Source organism: Brassica oleracea, chromosome C8, assembly GCF_000695525.1.
Source record: "Brassica oleracea var. oleracea cultivar TO1000 chromosome C8, BOL, whole genome shotgun sequence".
Lineage (NCBI taxonomy): Eukaryota > Viridiplantae > Streptophyta > Magnoliopsida > Brassicales > Brassicaceae > Brassica > Brassica oleracea.
In genome coordinates this window covers 5,827,580-5,842,851 of record NC_027755.1, presented here as the reverse complement: position 1 = coordinate 5,842,851, position 15,272 = coordinate 5,827,580, and the positions used below count along the sequence as shown (strand labels likewise).

At 36.2% G+C, this 15,272-nt stretch overlaps 3 protein-coding genes across 4 annotated transcripts; 1 reads left to right on the top strand and 2 right to left on the bottom strand.

Annotated features, from left to right (window-relative positions):
- Positions 1–4,188: 4,188 nt before the first annotated feature.
- Positions 4,189–4,842, top strand: LOC106312390 (protein RALF-like 31). The gene has a single exon (XM_013749899.1). It carries the CDS (start codon positions 4,320–4,322, stop codon positions 4,650–4,652), a length of 333 nt encoding a protein of 110 aa, XP_013605353.1. The 5' UTR covers positions 4,189–4,319; the 3' UTR covers positions 4,653–4,842.
- Positions 4,843–7,445: 2,603 nt separating this feature from the next.
- Positions 7,446–9,717, bottom strand: LOC106311804 (adenosylhomocysteinase 1-like). 2 transcript variants are annotated; one of them, XM_013749100.1, is made up of 3 exons: positions 8,947–9,717; positions 7,885–8,530; positions 7,503–7,780 (listed from the first exon to the last, which is right to left on the bottom strand). In XM_013749100.1, the coding sequence occupies exons 1-3, from the start codon at positions 9,655–9,657 to the stop codon at positions 7,701–7,703; spliced, it is 1,437 nt and encodes a 478-aa protein (XP_013604554.1). In that variant the 5' UTR covers positions 9,658–9,717; the 3' UTR covers positions 7,503–7,700. The 2 variants fall into 2 exon arrangements, with proteins under 2 accessions (XP_013604553.1, XP_013604554.1); XM_013749099.1 differs by having other exon boundaries at positions 7,446–8,530.
- A 4,399-nt stretch (positions 9,718–14,116) lies between these two features.
- On the bottom strand, positions 14,117–14,755 carry LOC106308539. Its single transcript, XM_013745692.1, has one exon. The coding sequence runs from the start codon at positions 14,753–14,755 to the stop codon at positions 14,117–14,119; it is 639 nt and encodes a 212-aa protein (XP_013601146.1).
- Positions 14,756–15,272: the final 517 nt, after the last annotated feature.

Here is a 15,272-nt window from a genome sequence, read left to right as displayed (position 1 = left end):
AACATAGTTATTGATCGAAAGAAAACCAAATAAATGAAAGCATAAAACGAAAACCAAGTTCTCATGAAATAAAAATCATTATTCAATGAAAACAAAACCAAAATCTAAAAACTTCAACCTTCAACCGCCACCTTCAACCATCAATCTTCATATAATAGATAATTATTTTAGATCGATGTTCAATATATTTTGAATACATATTAGAAATTAAGATCATGTTTGGTACAAGTTATTTTTTGTGAATTTTGAATGTTTCGGGTTCTATCGGATATTCATTTAGGTTTGGGTTTGGTTCGGATAATACCCATAACCCGAAATACCATAAAACAAGATCCATTCGGTATTTACACCGGGTTCAAATCGGTTCAGATTCATTTTTATCGGATCAGATTCGGTTCGAGTTTTCTGATTCGGTTTATTTGCCCAGCCCTATCTCTACCAATGAAATTTTCCCTTTTTAAAGCCATATGGAAATGAGGGCCTTAGTAAACGTCCATCGCCACTATCATATGAAGACAAAAATGAGGCCCAACGAATAATCTTTTTAAAATTATCACAGGTTTTATTAAATCGCAATAATTTTAACTATGCCACTATCTTTATATTGCCTTTTAAATTTAAGTGATATTTATGGTAATTTTTATTCGACAGCAAAATTGGTGGAAAATTGCTAACAAATATGATTTTCCTTATTAATATCAGAGCCACTTAATCTTTTATAGATTTTATTCCTAACTATATGCAACCAAATCTCTCAATATATGCTTTAGTTATTAGAAAAAAGTATGCTCATGTTTTAATATATTTCAAATGCTCGGGATAAAATGCTCCAGTTAATAGTACATCTTAGCTTCGTTATAGTTGATTCTTATGACTTGCTGCATTTTGTTTTTATAAATTAAATATTTTTACTGATTTTTTTGTAAATTAAATATTTTTACTGATTGTATTCCTAACTATACGATCCTAATTGATTTTGAAGAGTGATTTTTATTTTAAATGATTTAATTTTTAACTAAATGCAAACTATAATTGTTTGTCGGTAATTACCAATGCACGAAATTTATCGGAAAAAGTTTAAAATTGTTTTATATAAGAAATTTATTAATTTGATTTAAAATTTATTAATTTTATTTAAAATTTATTAATTTTATTTAAAATTTAAATTTAAATTAATTTATTTTAAAATATATATAAAATTTAAAATAATATATTTTAATGTGAAATAATGCATAAAAGTTTTCTAAATAATAAGCAATATTTAAACTTTTGAGATCTAAGAAAACTAAAACTCACGGGAAACAATTGTTTCATCTTGTCCATCATGATCTTATTTAACCTCTGAGCTTCTACCACTTGAGCCTCGTTTGACGCCATTTGAGCTTGGATTTCTGCCATTTGACCAAGGATTATAGCATTTTAGGTCTCCGTAGCTGCAACCCGCGCATCTTTGCTCCTCAGATGCTTCACAATCTTGGGATCAGTATACGGAGCTTGTGAAGAAGAAGCAATGCTGGATGGACAAGCTAACCCAACCAAACGACATTTATTCCTTGGAACCGCCTGAAAAAAAAGAAAGGAAGTTAATTAAAACGCTAATGAATTAATAAATTTAAATTTAAAACTTACCTAAGTATGAGGTTGTTCATTTGCTCTCGGATCAAGAAATTATAAGCTGAGGAACCATATTCAGACAAAGGCCGGGAAGCAAGAAATTCTTCTACCTGGGTTTCGACCAAGTGGATGACCTTCAAGGTAGATATTTCTCCTCTCATACGCAAATTCTGTACATTTTGATTGGAAATGCTTCTTCGCTTCTTCATCTGAATGATGTGAAATCTCACCATATGTTGAGTTTTCTACATGCCATCTCATTTCTCCGGCTGTGCGTTATGACTTATACAGCCTCTTCATCTTTTTCCACAACAACAAATACCACATCTGTTTGTATGGCCCATAAACTCGTTCGTTCGTATCTTGTAATGAGGTTTCCGAACAAATTTACATTTTTTTGGTTCTCATCCGCTCTCCAGTAAATCATGGAATTATCGATGCATATATCTATCACCTAATACAATAAACCAAGACAGTTACAAGTTTATCAACTTCGTAGTATAAACCAGGTGCAAGATTATCCTCAGGTAGAATACATTTCGCAAAATCAACAATTGCATCCACACATTCTTTAAAATCTACTTGCAGATGACAAAGGTGAAATGACCATCTCTACATCATTTGTACAATGGTTAATTTGATGCGTCTAACATATCAAAAAATCTTCTTGCTTCTACATTGGGTTTTTCCCATATATCTTCTTCCTCAACCATTAAAGGTCAATTTTCTCTATATGCATCATTTACCATCTGAATCGTACCTACATCGTAATCTATATTTGTGCTAGGTTCTTCTAACATATTCACAATTTCTCCATGAATATACAAAATCTTTTAACCATATTTATAGCAGGTTTATCTATCCAAGAACTAAAATAATCAGAGGGATCCATGCTTTTATGTGAATGAGGGGAAAGAAGGGGGGGGGGAGGGAGGGATGGTGTATTTCTAGATAGAAACTGCCGACATTTCTGATGAATTTGTGATGAATTAACGACAAACACAACAATTTCATTGAAAATTTGTCAAAAAAATTGATTTTTCAAACGGCTATAAATCGGTCATATTATTCGTCAAATGTGACGGATTCCCAATTATATGAACATTTTCCTCAACAATTACAACGGCTACTTAATATATATAGTTTTTTTTTCTCGGGAACCATCAAAATTCATTATCATTGGAGAATTTCGTTGGTACTTTGTTGATTATTCAAATGAATGACGGTTCATTGGAAATTCCTTGGTTATTACAAACAAAAACTCGAAGAAATACAAATTTTCAATTATGTTAGGTTCTCATCGTAAATTCCTAAGTCATTTCTGATATGACTGCCGGAAATTCTGTCAGAAAATGTCATGTTTCTTGTACTTTTGATTTATTTAGTTCTAAGCAAACTTTAGCCAAAGCCAACCAATATTAATTTGGGTTGGTTTGATTTATGTTCAGTTTGGTTTGGTTTGACATTGAGTCTGGTTTGGTTTATAGTTGGATTAGTTCAATTGAATTGGTTTGTAATTTTGTTCTAGTTTATTTAAAAATAAATAATTTATAACAAATTCTGTCATGAATTTTCCATTAGGAATTCATCGGAAATTAACCCCAAAAAAGGTAAAAACTGCTTCAATTTTTAAAATTAAATAAAATATTCATTTTTAATAAATATCAAAAATATATAAAAAAAATTTAAGAAAATATAAAAATAGGACAATTAAAATTTATATCTTTAATCTAAAAAATTAAACCGACAAATCCTAAATTAACTAATTTTCAACTAAAAAGTTATAAAACAATGTAGCACATAATTAAAAAAAACTAATTTTAAAAAATGATATAAAAATATTAAAAAACTTTTAAAAGATGAATTTATTTTTGAATGAATATTTTTTTGCAAATATAAAAAATAAATAAAAAACTTGTGAATTATTTATTATAAAAATATTTTTGAAATGTGAAAGATGAAAAACATTTTTACAAATTGAGAACGTTTATAAATTTGTAAAAATAATAATGCATGTTTGGAAAATATGTCTAAAATAACATAATTACTTTAAAATTCAAAAAAAATATGAAACGTTTTAAATTTCACAAACACAGAAAAAATAATATTTAAACTAACAAATCCGATAATGAATATCGTAATCTTAAAAATGACATCCGATGACAAAAATAAAAGTGACATCCAATTCATAAATTAACATTCAATTCTAAAGGGAGCATCTTTTTTTTTGTAACACATACTAAATCTCTAAAACTAACATTCAATTCTAAAGGTAACAACTAATCTCTAAAACTAAAACTTCAAATCTCTAAAACCAACAACCTACCATTAAACAAATCTAACCATCTATATTTTTAATCACACATTAAAATAAATGTTGGTTCTATACTTTATATAGTGTTTTTTAATAGACTATAAACTTTAGAAGAAAATCTGAAAGTGAAAAAGGCTTTCGAGTTCCTAAAATTGACATCGGCCTTTGTAATAAGTTGCGTCATATTGTCGAGGAGTGTTATTCTCTTTGCAAACCGACCGGTTTAAGTTGACTTCTTTCCGTAGTTAAACCAAATTCTGCTTTTAATTGTACACACTGTCAGCGACTCTCCTTCTTCACCAACTACCCCACCGCTCTCTCTGCTTCTGCCAGATTACAATAGTGAGGGACAGAGAAGCATACAGATCACACCGGCAAAATCTACATCAACATGTTGCACTCTGTTACTTTAGTACTTTTATCCATTCTTTTCCTCCAAACCCACTTCCCAATCTCCGATGCCATCGCTGAGATCGACGCGATGCTGGCCCGGAACAGCCTCATCGGAGAAGATGAAGAGCTAATGCCCTCGGAGATCAGCCGGAGAGTTCTTATGGCTCAGAAACGGTACATCGGATACGAAACCCTAAGGAGGGACATGGTTCCTTGTCAGAAACCAGGCGCCTCGTACTACGATTGCCGATCCGGACAAGCTAATTCTTACAACAGAGGCTGTGAGACCATTACAAGGTGTGCCAGAGACACCAGTGACATCACCACTTGATTAAATTTGGAAGCTTTTTGGTGTTTGTGTTTAAGAGGCAAAGTAAATGATTTCTATTAAGCTTTGTACTGTTGTTGTTATGTATGTTTTTGAGTCTTTGACATAAGAATTCTAGTATATGTAATCCTGCAATTGTTTGGTTATCAATGCTCAATTATTCAGATCTATATAATATATGAAGTTTTCATGACATTAGGTGTTTGTTTGTTGGGTGCTTATGGACAAAATTAGAAGCTTTTCACTGGAATCTAGAGGGTTCTTGATTGTTCTTGTATACTGGTAGTGAAATAAATTTCAGTGAAAAGGATTAGAAAGATCGCCAATTGTTTTGATTCGTTACAGAGATTGGTGTACTTATAGGAAACCTTGGGTTTCAGGTCCTGAAAATGTTGATTACAGCATGCCGAAAAGGATGTTGTCTTGGTTCTATGATGATTCCAGAAATAGGAATACATGTTATATACATTTGAGCATGTTCGATTTTGGTTAAGCTTATGGATATTTAGACGAACCATGGACTAAACCATTGTATGTTTGTTCATTATCTTGGAAAGTGATTTCATAATTTTGTTGCTTGTATAGTGATTCGAGATCATTCTAATATATTACCCAACCCAGTATCGATCCTTCACTATCTTCTTGAAATCATATTTGCTAATCCTCAAACTCATACTGGTTCCTTTGCACATGAGCTTGCAGTGTATATTAGCAGCTAGAATTTCATACGTTTCCATGCCCTTCGATAAACTTGTAACATCTCGGTTTATGGTATAAAGGTTTAAGATAATTGATTTGGTTATCTATGTCACCACAGTTGACTTATCTTTTCCGTCACATCCGTTTAGAATTCCAGAGTTAAATGTGCTTTAGCTGGAATACTGAAAGGATGGGTGACCTATCAGGAAGTGATTCGCGATACCGTGCGAGTGAGGCCAAAGTACGGAAAAAAATCGGGTGGTGATTGTAGGGTTAGTAAACAATGATTTCGAGCCTTGGAAAATTTACGCACTAACCGCTGGAACGGAATGGGGTTCACGGGCCGAAAGAGACCCATTAGCCATGGGCGGTCGGAACGTTACACAACTCTCTAGATATTTTTCAATGTCTAGTATGATATTACTAGTCTTGAGCGTTCACATATTTGGTCCAGGTTCGGAATGATTTCCATCAGATCGGGGTCTTTCGGATGGGTTTCAATCGTCTGGTCCTTCGGATTTTAAGATTTAGACTTATATAAATATTTGTAAATATTTGTTTTCAAATCGCTTTCGGATCGGATCGATTCAGTTCCAAATATTTTATACTTATAACTACTCGAACAACTCAAGAACCCGTCAAAATTTATCTGGAACCCTGTTATCTAGTTTTTTTGCAAAATAATCAAAGATAAACTATTAGTAATTAAAACTGAACATTTTTAAATTTCAAATTTAACATTTAAATTATTATATAACATGAGAATATCACCAAAAAAACATAATTACTTTTTTTTTTTGCAATAAACGGCTATTCTATTATTCAAACTTAAAGTGGTTTGGATAATCAAGCCGGAATAGAACAACCAATGTAATGAAATTCCCTAAAAAAGAAACTTGTACTCTTAGCTAATGAATCCAAAATTTCATTTCGTATCATTGGAATATGTGAATCACTATAACTAAATCATAAATAAAAGTAAAGAAAATAGAACACATGAAATCATAGTTGTAGACATTAATGTTTTCTATCAGGTTTGGATCGATTTTATCGGATCGGTCTTTTTAGATCAATGTTTATCGGGTTTAAGTTGATTTTTTTACGTTATGATTATTTTTAGGAGAAGAGTGTTGAACCCATATATTTACCCGTAAAATTTTGTTTCAGTTTAAGGTATTATTTAGATCAGTTTCGGTTATCAATTTTTGGTCCGGCTAAAATGCCATGGTCTAGATAATACCCCGTCAACGAAGACTGCCCCCTAGGACATACTCTCATGATCTTGCTTTGTGAACATATGCTCCCCTAGGGCCATAAACATATTTGGGAATGTTTGAGCCAACATTGACCGTGTAATTAGAATTTGTAAAAAATCTTATGATACATAAAGACCTAAATGTGATGTTTACACCATGCGAAGAATCTATTATAATTTTATCTTAATTAAGCTGTATATGTATATGTATAATGTCAAAAAATAAAAAAATAAGCTGTATATGTATAAATAATGACAAATTGCAATACTGTAAATATATTAATGTTTTTAAATCAAATAACTGAATTAAAAAGAATATCAACAAATATTTTAACATATACAGTAGGATATTTATCGTTAAGGGCATATGGTTTGGAAAAGTTACTGTGCTGATTGGGTGAAAAACAATCATACTAGTTGATTGGGTGAAGAGCTTCATCAGCTCACCCTTTATTGCAGAGGCTGTCGTGATTTGATCGGTATTTTGCATGGCGCTAACCTCGAAGTTTTCTACAGTCAAGGTTCTCCTCGACAATTTAACGCTCATCAGAGATATCTCCGACAACCTCCACTCAAATGAAATCATCGGAATTGTGAAAGACATCCGTTCGATCTCCTCTGGTTTTGCATCAGTTTCTTTCTATCATGTTTATAGATCGGACAGCCGATATTTTAGCAAAAAGACTCTTCAAGCACATTTCTCTTTATAACGGACATCATGATTTGGACCATCGTTTTAGGCTCATATCTTTTACATTCAGTGACAAAAAATAATAATAATAAAACTGACTAAATGTGGTATAAATGATGTCCTGCCACTTAGTTTAAAACATTACCTACCATAAATTGCAATGCCCACATTTGAAATGAGAGCTTGACATTCAATGAAACAAAGAACATAATAAAGGTGAAAGAGAAAGAAAGCTCTAAAATTTGGGTACGGAAAATAGTTTCCTCTCTTCCATTTTTCGTATAAAGAGTACACGGTGATCACAACACAAAAGCAAATCAAGAGGGAACTCATAACCAAAAGTTAATTTAAGTTTCAAGAAAAAGAAGAACAACAAGCACAACCTTCAAAGCCAATAACCCCTTATTCAGAAGGATAGTTGGTCAACTTCATCAGCGGACCAATATCTTCCACTCTTCCAGACAAACCACAACGAGAACCAAACAGCTCTCAGTACCTGTAGTGAGCAGGCTTGTAAGGTCCTTCAACGGGAATGCTGACGTAGTCAGATTGGTCCTTTGTCAGCTTAGTGAGCTTAGCTCCAAGCTTGCCCAAGTGAAGTGCCGCAACCTTCTCATCCAAATGCTTGGGTAGAACGTACACCTTCTTCTCGTACTTACCGCTCGACTTCTCGTTCCAAAGCTCAAGCTGGGCAATCACCTGGTTGGTGAAAGAGCAAGACATCACGAAACTTGGGTGACCAGTGGCACAACCCAAGTTCATGAGACGACCCTCGGCCAAAACAATGATTCCGGACTTGGTGTCTGGGAACACCCACCTGTCGGTCTGGGGCTTGATGGTGATACGCTTCACTCCAGGGAAGGTCTCAAGTCCTTGCATGTCAATCTCGTTGTCAAAGTGACCAATGTTGCAGACGATAGCGTTGTTCTTCATCTTCCTCATGTGGTCAACCATGATGATGTCTTTGTTACCGGTGGTGGTGACAAAGATGTCAGCTTCAGAGACGACATCCTCAAGGGTCAGAACTTGAAGCCCTTCCATCATAGCTTGTAGGGCACAGATGGGGTCGATCTCGGTCACAATGACTCTAGCACCAGCGGTTTTCATGGCAGCGGCACAACCCTTACCGACATCACCATAACCACAGATAACCGCAACCTTTCCGGCGATCATGACATCAGTGGCCCTCATGAGACCATCAGGTAGAGAGTGACGGCAACCGTACAAGTTGTCGAACTGTAATTAGAAAACACAAGAGATTAATACGTCATCGTTTCATCCAATCACAGTCAACTATATGATAACACCAACATATATATCCTACAGATCCGAAAGAATACATGCAAAATGACCAGTTGTGGTGGGCATTCGGAGTAAACCGAACCAAACAAAACGAACAATTTCGGTTTTTGTTTCACATTTGGGTCTGCTAGAAACCGATAGGAGAGATTTGAAAATTAAAAACCGAACAAATCAAACAAGTAAACCGAAAATAAAGCGATCCCGGTTCAATGCAGATTACAATAATATAACCAAAACCGAATGCAGTGAAATTTTTCCAAAACCTAAAAAAAAGTAAACTGAATGTGACGAGCTTGTGCTTAAGATAGAGCATATGTAATCAAGAAGAAATGTAAGGAGGAAACCAATACCTTGCTCTTGGTGACGGAGTCGTTGACGTTAATGGCTGGGAACAAAAGGGCTCCACTTTCCTGCATCTGGTAAAGCCTCTTGACACCGGTGGTGGTCTCCTCAGAGACACCGACGAGTCTCTCCTTCATCTTGTGGTACTTCTTAGGATCAACCTGGAGACCTTCCTTGATGATCGAAAGCACGATCTGGAACTCAGGGTTGTCAGTGGAAGTGGGATCAGGAACCTGACCCGTCTTCTCAAAGATCTCCTCGGCCTTCACTCCCTCGTGGATCAAAAGCGTGGCGTCGCCACCGTCATCGACGATCAGATCTGGACCACCACCTGGGCCCCAGTCGAGAGCACGCTCCGTGCACCACCAGTACTCCTGAAGCGTCTCACCTTTCCAGGCGAAAACGGCGGCGGAGTCACGGGCGATTGCGGCGGCGGCGTGGTCTTGGGTTGAGAAGATGTTGCAGGAGCACCATCTGACTTCCGCGCCGAGGGCGGTTAGGGTTTCGATGAGGACGGCGGTCTGGATCGTCATGTGGAGAGATCCGGTGATTCTAGCGCCTTTGAAGGGCTGAGCTGGGCCGAACTCGGTACGGCAAGCCATGAGTCCTGGCATCTCAACTTCGGCGAGCTCGAGCTCGAGACGACCGAAGTCGGCCTGAGACATGTCCTTGACCTTGTACTCACGGCCACTCGACGTCTTCTCAACGATCAACGCCATTTTTTCGGATCTAAGATTGGGGCAGAGAGAGGGGTAGAGAGAAGTGTGTGAGGAGAAGAAAGGGAGTGAGAGGGTATAAATAGATGAGGTTAAAATGAAATGGACGGCTTAGATTGTTTTAAGGGTTTGGTGGATCTGGTAGAAGCTGTAATCCAGTGTTTGGCGGAACACGCTGCACTAGTAGTTTGACTCATGTTGTTATGTCGTTGTGGGTTGATCTAACGATGACCTGTCCAGTATTGCCACGTAGCTGCATCCAAACTCGTCTAAGCGATCGTGGATCATAGTAGTTTCTGAGATATTATTTAGTTTGTGGTTGTTTAACATTTAATTTTTGGATTCTTGCAAATAATACTCCATGATTGCATATATACTCGAATTCAAGATTGGCGTCAAAGGAATTGGATTTAATTGATTCCTTTCTCTCTAGAGAGAGAGTGGTATTTCATCTATATAGAAAGAAGAAGATTTGGGTGGTTTAAAGGTATAATACAGTTTGAACATCATCGGAGAGAAATATAAAAGATGATATTATTCAATCTCATTCGTTACCAAAATGAGTCATGTAAAGTACTAAACCGGACTAAACCATGATTAAATTACATGTAGAGTAAACCAATTTAAACCGGCTAATATTCCCCCTCAAGATGGAGGTGTGTAGATGTCCAAAACACCAATCTTGGAAATGAGATCCCGAAATGGTACAGAATACAATGTCTTCGTCAGAACATCTACTATCTGATTATGTGTACGTACATGCATTGTCTTGATCATGCCATTGTCAATGCGATCACGGATGGTGTAACTATCATGATCAACATGTTTAGTCCTCTCGTGATATACGGAGTTGTTTGTTATGTGGAGAGAGGCTGTGTTGTCACCATATAAGTGTGTAGGCAACGAGACAGGTACCTGAAGATCAGTCATGATGCGAAGAAGCCACTCGATCTCACAAGATGCATCAGCCAAAGCTCTTAACTCTGCTTTTGCTGGGCTTCTGGATATTGTATGTTGCTTTCTTCGAACACCAAGTTACCAAAGACTCTCCAAGGAACATAGCATAACCAGTGATGGATTTGCGAGAGTCAGGACAAGATCCCCAATCCGCACAGTAAAACCACGCAAATCAAATGATCCAGGCGCATCATTGAAAAGACCCTGTCCCACCGTACCTTTAAGATAACAAAGGAGCTTGTGAGCAGCCTTCAAATGAGCATCTCTAGGTGCATCAGAGTATTGACAGAGCTTCGTGAGAGTATAAGCTATGTCTGGTCGAGTGATGGCAAGATACATCAATCTACCCATCATTCTTCTATAGACTTTAGGCTCAGATAACAAAGCTCCCATCTCATGAATGATCTTAGACTCATCTTTTGGTATGATAGTTTCTATTGAAAGTTGAACCGTGGGGTCAAGAGGGATAGATGATGGTTTACACCCGAGGAAACATGTATCATCAACCAACTCAAGAATATATTTTATTTGACAAACTGAAATGCCTTTTGCAGAACGAGCAATCTCAAAGCCAAGGAAATATTTTGCATCTCCAAGATTTTGGAGTTTGAAATATGATTCCAACTCACCAATAAAGTCCTTGAAAACTTCATCCTTGTTTCTCACAACCAAGATATCATCAACATACACTAAGACTGCCAAGTATCTTCCATCAACATTCTTCACAAACAAAGTGTGATCATTCCGAGATTTCATGAAACCCATCTTCATTATAGTAGATGATAACTTCAAGTACCACTGCCAAGATGCTTGTTTGAGTCTATAAAGGGATTTGTGTAGTTTACAAACAACATTAGGAAGGACTAAAACGCTTGTTAACTCTTCATAACCAGGGGGAAGTTTCATATAAATCTCCTCCTCGAGATCACCATTCAAGAATGCATTAGAGATGTCCAACTGAGTGAGAGACCAATTCATCTTAGATGCGACATCAATGAGAACCCTTACGGTGCTAAGCTTAGCAACAAGGGAAAATGTTTCTTGATAATCAACACGTTCTTCTTTCGTGTAACCCTTACCAACCAGACGACCCTTCTTCCTCTCTTCAGTACCATCTGCATGGTATTTGGTCTTGTAAAGCCATTTACAACCAATAGGCTTCTTATCAGGTGGTAATGTACAAACGCTCCAAGTCTTAGTCCTTTCTTGAGAATCAATATTTTCCTTCATAGCATCACGCCACAACTGATCCAGCATTGCTTCTGAATATTTTTGAGGATCTTTGGATTTTGTGATAGAGTTTATAAAAGAATGAAAGAGCTCAGATAAGGCAGAGTGTGAAATGTAATTTGCCATCGGGTAAGGAGTAGAAGAAGGAGAAGAAATATTGTAACAATGATAGTCCTGCAAATGAGAAGGTTGTTTCTTGTTTCGAATTGAACGACTTCCAGAGGGAAGAACGTCAGAAGATGACACATCATTATGAGGATGTGCATCGAAAGATGCTGGTTTAGAAAACTCAGCATCAGGGACAACAGGTGAGGAAGCATGAGGAAAGAAAGATTTGACATTATCATTTAGAGATGATCACGCAAAATGGAAGATATCCTCATGAAAAAACACATGACGAGAAATAGAAACATAATGTGTCTCTATGTCTAATAGCTTGTAACCCTTGTAACCTGAAGGATATCCTAGGAAGACATAAGCCTTAGTTTTAGGATCAAATTTATGCATATTCTTATTTGAAGTACTAGCATAACACAAACAACCAAAGGTTTTTAAGTTTTCATAACCGGGTTGTTTACCAGTTAGCTTAAACGATTTATAAGAAAGACTGCAGTCAAAACACAATCACCCCAAAATTGTAAAGGTACATTAGACTGAAACAATAATGCTCTAGCAACATTCAATATATGTTGATGCCTTATTTCCACTACAGAATTTTGTTCAGGTGTTTCAGGACACAAATGGTATGAGATGATTCCTCTAGCAACAAAAAATTCAGTGAATTTCAATTCATTTGAATTGTCTGATCTAACAGTCTTAACATTCACATTATATTGATTTGCTACCATCTTAACAAAGTCAAGGAATATTTTAGAACATCAGACTTAGCACGCACCAAGAAAACCCAAGTGGCTCTGCTAAAATCATCAACAATAGTCAAGAAATACTTTGAATTATCAACAGTTGGTTCAACAAAAGGACCCCAAGTACCAATATGTAAAAGATCAAAATCATTCTTGCTAATATTTTTGTCTAGATTTGAACGGTAAATGTTTCTGTTTTGATAAATGGCAGACATGGCACAAATCAGAATGAACTTTATTAAGTTTTGAATTTGAAAGATGAAGAACATTCGACAAGGTATCAATTTTAGATTTGGACGGATGACCTAATCGTTTATGCCAAGTAAGAGAATCCAAAACAACAGATACAGACGACATACCTTGAAAACATAAAGATCTATATTTATTCTTGACATCCAAGACATATAAGTTGCCAACTTGACTACCTTGACCAATCATCAATTCATGAGTAAGTTCCTGAATAAAACAATCATTAGCAGTGAAAGAAACTTAAGAATTCAATGTTTTAGTTAAAACACTCACGCTTAACAAATTGAATCTGAAATCTGAGATGAAAAGCACGTTAAAAAGAGTAATAGAATCAGTCAAATGAATGCATCCTACCCCAGTTATAGTAACAATATAACCATTAGGAAGAGTGACATAGGTTTTGCCTAAGGGTTTGTAATCAGTAAACAAGTTCCTATCATGACTAACATGATGAGTGGCTCCTGAGTCTATAATCCAAACTCTAAGAGACACATCTGTTTCTTTTGAAGTGGAAGATATATGCATGTTATGACAGGAATGGTTGTAAAGAGAAATGAAGTTACCGGAAAGACTTCATGTAATCTGTGAAATTACAGGGGCATTAGTTGAAGTCGAAGCAGTAGCTTTCTCAGTTGTGGATGTGACATTAGGAGATTGGAGTTGAGAACTCAAGTAAGAAATCATAGAATGGAGTTGGTCTTTGGAGAGTTGTTCGTAATAGACTTCTTCATTCGATTGACCGACCGTGTAAGCGTCATGTTTGTTGAGGCCATAGCAGTAGGTTTCTTTCCTTTGAACATTCCAGGAGGATATCCATGCTTCTTGTAACACTTGTCAACTGTATGACCAAGTCTAGAGCAGAAAGAGTACTTCACTTTGTGATAAGGTCCTTGAGAAATGAGAACTTGGTTATTCTCAGGATTGAGACTCTTGAACTTGGAAAGCAGCAGGATGATTGGTAATTCGTTGATCAGATCCTACAATTCGTTGACTTTCATCCTGATCAAGCATGTTATATATCTCGGTAAGGCTGAGACGAGGCTCCATGTTCAGAATTTGCCCTCGAATATTGGCAAAATTCTCGTTGAGTCCCATGAGAAACTGAATGATACGACTAGTCTCCGCTTCCTCCATTAAGTCCCATGAGAAACTGAATGATACGACTAGTTTGTGTTAGACAGTTGCTCCCAAAGAGTCTTCTTCTTAGTATAGTAAGCAGATAAATCCATGGATCCCTGCTTAAAGGTCGCAATAGCCTGCTCTAACTGATACTTCCTTGGGAGATTACTCACTCGAAACCTTGAGTACAAATCATTCCACATCTCAACAGCATCATCATAATACATGATGCTATCATATATCTCCTGATTCACTATATTAAGTAACCACGACTTAACCATGTTGTTGCATCTAATCGAGATCTTGAACAACAGATCATTTTCAGCTGGTCTAACTAACGATCCATCGAATCCTATCTTGTTATTAGCATCAAGACTCATCCTCATCACAATATACCAGTTGTTATAATTCAATCCATCTAACTTCTGATTCGAGATACACAACCCAGGATAATCGGCGGAATGCAAGAAATACGGACTATGAGTGTTGTTGATGGAGTTCATACCAGAGCTATTAGATCCACGAGGTTGCACACAGCGAGTTCCAATATTCTGCGGCGGATTGATCTCGACGTCTAGATCATCGTCTTCTTTTGCGGAAAAATGCGATCGATTCCGCATCGCATATGTTTCTGTATCAGAAAAGGTGTTTCGAGTCCTCATCTTCCTTCCTTGCTTCGCCATTGTAGAGATCGAGATCAGAAACTTCAGAAGATCAAGATTGGATATCAAGAATCACCGATATCAATGATTTTCCAATTCGTAACTTCAATCGAAGTTCAGATTCAGCTGGATCTCCAAGAAATAAGGTGAAGTTTGAAGAATTTGTGAGAGAATCGAAGAGTAATCAGAGAAAACGAGCAGAAAATGCTCTGATACACTAATAGAGTTTGAACATCATCAAAGAGAAATGTAAAAGATGATATTATTCAATCTCGTTCGTTACCAAAATGAGTCATTTACAAGTATATAAAATAAAGTATTAAACCGGACTAAACCTTGATTAAATTACACGTATAGTAAACCAATCTAAACCGGCTAATAAGGTAGGTGAAAAATATATGTTATCAATAAGGTGTCAACTATTTAAAGACGTATCACACCTCATATCAACCTGAGCAGAAGAGAGTGCTATTTCAACTACTCTCCGTTGAATAGATCGTGTGGTTTAATGTTCACGATCACTTTCACTCTAAAATCT